General features: G+C 56.5%; 3 protein-coding genes across 3 annotated transcripts, besides 5 other annotated features; all 3 read left to right on the forward strand.

The window, feature by feature from the left end:
* Positions 1–11: 11 nt before the first annotated feature.
* Positions 12–38: a microsatellite.
* A 203-nt stretch (positions 39–241) lies between these two features.
* Positions 242–358: a microsatellite.
* A 117-nt stretch (positions 359–475) lies between these two features.
* TraAM80_03945 (uncharacterized protein) lies at positions 476–1,039 on the forward strand (the record flags this gene model as incomplete). Its single annotated transcript, XM_029380895.1, has 1 exon — positions 476–1,039. The coding sequence occupies one exon, from the start codon at positions 476–478 to the stop codon at positions 1,037–1,039; it is 564 nt and encodes a 187-aa protein (XP_029239221.1).
* Positions 1,040–1,499: 460 nt separating this feature from the next.
* Positions 1,500–4,082, forward strand: TraAM80_03946 (uncharacterized protein; the record flags this gene model as incomplete). The annotated part of the gene is made up of 1 exon (XM_029380896.1): positions 1,500–4,082. One exon carries the CDS (start codon positions 1,500–1,502, stop codon positions 4,080–4,082), a length of 2,583 nt encoding a protein of 860 aa, XP_029239222.1.
* A 119-nt stretch (positions 4,083–4,201) lies between these two features.
* Positions 4,202–5,200, forward strand: TraAM80_03947 (uncharacterized protein; the record flags this gene model as incomplete). Its single annotated transcript, XM_029380897.1, has 1 exon — positions 4,202–5,200. One exon carries the CDS (start codon positions 4,202–4,204, stop codon positions 5,198–5,200), a length of 999 nt encoding a protein of 332 aa, XP_029239223.1.
* Positions 5,201–5,322: 122 nt separating this feature from the next.
* Positions 5,323–5,347: a microsatellite.
* A 133-nt stretch (positions 5,348–5,480) lies between these two features.
* Positions 5,481–5,521: a microsatellite.
* Positions 5,522–5,544: a microsatellite.
* The last annotated feature ends 1 nt before the right edge of the window (position 5,545 follows it).

Here is a 5,545-nt window from a genome sequence, read left to right on the forward strand (position 1 = left end):
TACTTACTTACTATATATATATATATATATATATATATCTGTGCATGTGTGCCGGTGTGTCTTCCCGTAGTGGACGATTTTCCTCTTCCACAGGCACGGCGGTGGAGGTTTTTTTTTTTTGCTCTTTGTGATCCGCGTGCATGGGGCCCCGATGGAACAATTCTCCAAAAACTGAAATTTGTCTCACAAGAGCAAAGAGAAATTGAGGGCAAAAAATAAAAAACAAAGAGCTGCAGCAGCGGTGGTGGGTGGTGCTTGTGGCTTTTTGTGCGTTGCTTGTTGTTATTTACGTCTCCAGTTGGTATTGTTATTATTATTTTGTTCTTGTTGTTGCTGCTGCTGTTGTTGTTGTTGTGTTTTCTTCTCGCTCCGCCACGCATGCGCGTCTGGCTCGCCCTTTGATTTTCTGCTGCGCTGAGTGTCTGCAAGAAACATACACAAAAAAAAAAAGGGGGGTCGAGGCAAAAGAAGGGAAATGGTGCCCAAGAAGAAAAACACATGCCCCTCCGTTAACCCGCAGCTGTACGAGAAGAGCATGAAGCCCTCCATGACGGTTGCCATGGGCCTCAAGAGTAGTCAAGGCGCCTCCTCCTGCTGGCGAGCTCAGGTGGATGCGGAGCAGCGAATTCACAGCAACTGGTTGAAAAAGTACGACCAACACGAGGGGCAGAGGTGCGCTGAGGTCCTCGAGCGTACGCTGGAGCGCGAGGCAGCAAAGATTGAAACCTACCACAAGGACAATGACGCGCTACAGTCGATATTGTTTTGCAACGACGGGGTGAATGCGCGTGGCAGATCGGCCCTGTATCTTGCGGCACGCAACGCACTCGCGCCGCAGGAAAAGTACACAACGCCACAGACCTCCTCGCAGGAAGTTGGGTGGTCCGTGCCAGAGGCAATGAAAAGTGAGGGCCACTTCGCCGCGTCGCGCATGGTGGGTCCGACGGAGCGGATGCATCAGTTGTTCACAGCGTATAGGAGACCCGACGACGCCGACCACGCCGAGCTTTTTGGCTACACGCTTGAACGCTCCTTCTGAGGAAGGAAGATATGCGCAGACAAACCGGCGAAGGGAAGCTGTAATATGTATAGGCCCAGTACTAGTGGAGGGAAGCGCCAGAGAGGAGGACGCAGGCAAAAGGAGAGGGAAGGTCGTTGGATGGATGCCGTGGACCCCCGCCTTGCTGCATAGCTTGGACTGGCCCGTGGTGTTTCGTTCCCTCGCCGCCATGCCTGTTCTCCTCGTTTGCATGTTCCTTCCTGCCTTTCTATCTCTATCTCTATATCTCCTCTTTTTTTTTTGTACCGCGTTGTTGTGATCCTTCCTCCGGGAAGACATTTATTATTTTGGGTGAGACCTTCCTGCACCGCTCGTCGCGCGGTAGCGCTGTCCGTCGGCGAAGCGAGCCGGCCGAAGCGTGATTGGCAACAAGCAAGCAAAAAAAAAGGGGTGCTGTTTTTCTTGTTTTCTCCCACTTGTTCTGCACACGAGGCGCGCAATGCGCAGGAAGTTTTCACCGACAGTCTTGCACCTGCCGCAGCGCCACGACGCGGAGGGCTCCCGCTCTCTTAGCTTCAGCGGCGTTGAAGAGGGGCCGCGCCGGGGCGGCGGCGGCTGGGACAGCCACGGCGTCGTCTACATGCCTCAGGTGGCCTGCGCGGCCGGGACGCAGCGGATGAGCGAGATGCTGCAGCCGCGGCGGGTGAAGGACGCGGGACTGCAGCGGGTGCTTCAACGGCCCATGATGAAAAACCGTCGGAGCCCTGCACATAACATGGATGGCGTTGGGGCGGAGGGACAATCGCGGCCTCGGATGTCAACTTTGTCCCTTCGCCGTGACGAGAGGATTGACGATGGAGATGGGGCCGATGCGCGTGCGGAGCGGGGTGGTAGTGAAGGCCGTGGCGGGGAAGGACACCAGCCGTCGGTTGGGGCAGGTACAACGTTTCCCCAGCCTTTGGTGGACGTGCGTGCCGCGTTTGGGCGCATGAGCAGCGGTGTTGCCTATCCTCGTCATAGCCACGACATCTCCGCTGGAAACAGGGCAACCGCATCGCTGGCTCCGCCGCCGGTATCCTCGCCGTCGTCGCACGCGGCAGGGGCAGCCCTTCAGGACGGCAACAGGACCCGTGAGTCGACAAAGTCAGACTGGTTGGAGGCGGCCACCGCGAGGACGACCCCGTTGCATGCGCATACAGAACGGCTCTCAGCTGTGGCCAGCACGCAGGAATGCTACCGCGGATGGAAAACGTCACCGTGCAATGATGAAGCTATCCTCGCCAGATCTGCATTGAGCCCCGTGCACGGCACAGATCGTTTCGCAGTCATTCACTCAACCTCCCCCGGTGCTGAGGTGATTGGGCAGTACGCGAATCCCAATGCCGTAGCAGAGCGCATCCTTTACATGCTGCTGCAACAAAATGAGGATCTAGCTGCAGTGGCACCCGAGAAGCCGAATACATGGAACGGCAACAAAGGCAGCATGAACAGAAGCAGCGAAAGCAGTCCCGCCGCCGCCGCCGCCGCCGCTTCCTCCTCCTCGGGCGCTGTTGCACAGCCGCGACCCAGGTTGCATGTGACGCCGCAAGAAAGACGTCTGTTACTCAGTTTTTTACGGGAAAAAGACCGTGAAATACTGCGACTGCGTACCTCGTTGGCTGTTAGTTACCGTTTTGCTGCCTACGCCGTGCATCGACAATACGCGCGCGATGTTCCTGGCGCCTACGCCGGCTCCGTCTCAGCGATGGAAGCATGCGGCTTGGGCGCGTCGGCGAGCGCCGTCAAGTGCAGGAAGGAAGATTCGACACCCTGGGTAAATCGGGCACCCCCGCACATCCATGGTCTCCCTAACGTGCCACTGCCGCTTGGTTTTGTCCACAGCGTGGGACAAGCTTGTGGGTTGTTGTCAATGATGAATGTGGAGAACATGGTCCAGAAGAAAATGTCTGCTCGTTTTTTTCTAGGCTCGTGGCGAACATACTTTGTGGTGGCCGATGACCGCGGGTTGACCGTCTACCGCAGTGAGGAGGATTACAGGCAGCACGCGTTCCAGCGGGCTCTGTTGTTGGTGCCCTTTAGGGACATGGAGTACTTTGTGCCCTCGTTTCGTGATGTGCCCGCGGCGGATGAGAAACTGTGCGACGTGGCTGTCAAGTCAGGTGCTGCGCATGCGTGGGGGCGGGTGACGGAAAGCGGCGGTGGTCTCTTCTCCTCCCCCCTTCACATGGAGAGGAGGCCCAAGGAGGAGAGTGCGTTGATGCATGGGAGAATAGGGGCTGTTGAGAAACACAAGGGCGACGCAGTGCACCTCAGTGAGGCTGCGGCTTTGCAGGAAGGTGACAGCAGGGCATCGTTGTACATGCGGCACAAACAACCTGATCGATATGATCAGCTGATGACCCGCATTGCTATTGAGTATGCCGGGGATACGGAGCACGCCTACTTTGGCTTTATCCCCAAGCAACCCAGTACACAGGCATGCGGCAAGGCAGTGAACCCCCCCATTCTCTTCCGCACGCGGAGCACGCAGGAGCATGTGGAGTGGGCACACTACTTCGCGCAATGTTTTAACCGAAAGCTGTATCGTGAAATGTTTCCCACTGCCGTAGCAGAAGCATATGCGGGACGAGTCTCAAAGGAGACCCAAATCACGCCAGACGCCGCGGAGCCCACATCCTTAGAAAGTCGTGCAATCAATGGTGAGGAGAAAGAGGAAGAGAAGAATAGTAGAAGGCCCACAGTTGTGTCCAAGGAGATCATGGCAGTGGCTCACTGCGTGGCTGCGGCCTCACAGACGGCCCCACGTGAGCAACATGACGCGGCCACTAATACAGAGGAGGCGCAGAACGAGGAGACGGCCGACCTCATGGCCAACCCGCCACCACCGCTCACTGTCCCGCCAAAGCGGGGCGTCATAGGATGCGATGAAGTGCCTGAAATTGTCTATGAGGTTGTCGGAAAGCCGCAAGGGCCTGAAGGGAATATGAAGGAGACGGCAACGATGGTGGATGTGCCTGCAGAAGAGGTCGCGAAGACCACGTGCCTTGGAGGGAGCTTGTCACGGAGCTGCGAGGGCTGCTAGACATCAAAAACACGGAACGACAAGAAATTCAGCAGAAGTGTGAGGAGTTTCGTATTCGCGTGAAGCAGTTGAAATGTGATCGTGATAACCTCTTTAAGGAGGTGGAGGAGGTGCATGCCATGTGTGATGCGGAAACGAGACGGGCTCAGGAAGCAGAGAGAAACATTCAGCTGGCTCAGGAAGCTGCACGTGTGGCGGAAGCGGCCAAGCAGAAGGCGGTGAAGCGTGAGGGAGAGAAGGCTGCATGCGCCAAGGAGCTAGAGGATGAGTTGGCACGCATGCGGCATGAACAGGAGATCCTAGCGGCGGAGTTGCTCGCTCTGAAGGACGGCTACAGTGAGGGGCTTCGCTGCCTTGCAAAAAAAGCACTCGGAGACATTGATCAGCTGCACGATGTGTACACTGCGGGGGAGTATCTCGCTGCACTGCGGGGCGACGATGGAAGTCCCACACGTATGGACGATGGGAGCTTTTATAACGAGAGCGCGGAGGAAGCCACCTGCCGTGGCAGCGGCAGCAGCGACCATACGCTGAGCCCGCAACGACAACAGGCGCAGTCTCCGCATGTACCTCCACCCGCTACCTCGCTACAGCAGCATCCCGTGTCTTTGAAGCAATTGAAAAAGAGGCAGCAGCAGCAGCGAAAGCCAAAGTCTCTATATCCCGCCTCGGGAATCTCGAGTGTCCAGAAACACAGCCTTGCAACGAAGGCAGCGTCAAGCGCGGACGCGGCTGGAGGTGCGCTGGGCATTGCCATGTTGCTAATTTCGTTTATGCCCCGGCAGTTGGCTATTGACGGGTGCTTCACCGTGGACGAGTCGCAGGCCCGCCTGCTGCGGAGCGGCCCGTCTGCAACACGGCGTGGGCGGGAGTGGGTGATGCTGCACCATGACACCAACGCCATCTTCGCCGTGACAGCAGAGCTTCAGCCTGACAAAGAGCCACGCCGCATGGAGCCGAGTAAATCTCCGACACGAGCTGCGCCGCTACGGTGTGCCTCGTTTGAGTCTGCCCCGGCAGTTTGTCACGGCTGCTCACGACCGTCACGCGAGCGGCTTCCTCGCGCAGTGGCTGGGGCAAAGTCCGTTAAGCGCGCAGCACCATCTACGGAGAAGTAGATGTGTTTTTGTTATTGTTTTTTTTTCCTTCTTTTGGATGTTTTTGTATTATCTCTGTATTTCTTTGCGAAAGGAGGGGGAGAGGTATCCCTCTTGCTAGTCGGGAGTGTGCGCATGTGAACGTGGGTGTGGGTGTGGGTGTGGGTGGGTGGGTGGCACTGCAGTAAACATATATCTTTTTACTAGACGAGAATGGCTGGTCCTTGTTTTATGTACGGTGCGGGGCATACATCTTTGCTTCTGCGCCTTCACCCCTCTCTTTGCGCGCATGTTTCTTGGCATATATATATATATATATATATATATATATATATATATATAGAGAGAGAGAGAGAGAGAGAGAGT

Source organism: Trypanosoma rangeli (assembly GCF_003719475.1).
Source record: "Trypanosoma rangeli strain AM80 chromosome Unknown Tra_15.4_contig_00108, whole genome shotgun sequence".
NCBI lineage: Eukaryota > Euglenozoa > Kinetoplastea > Trypanosomatida > Trypanosomatidae > Trypanosoma > Trypanosoma rangeli.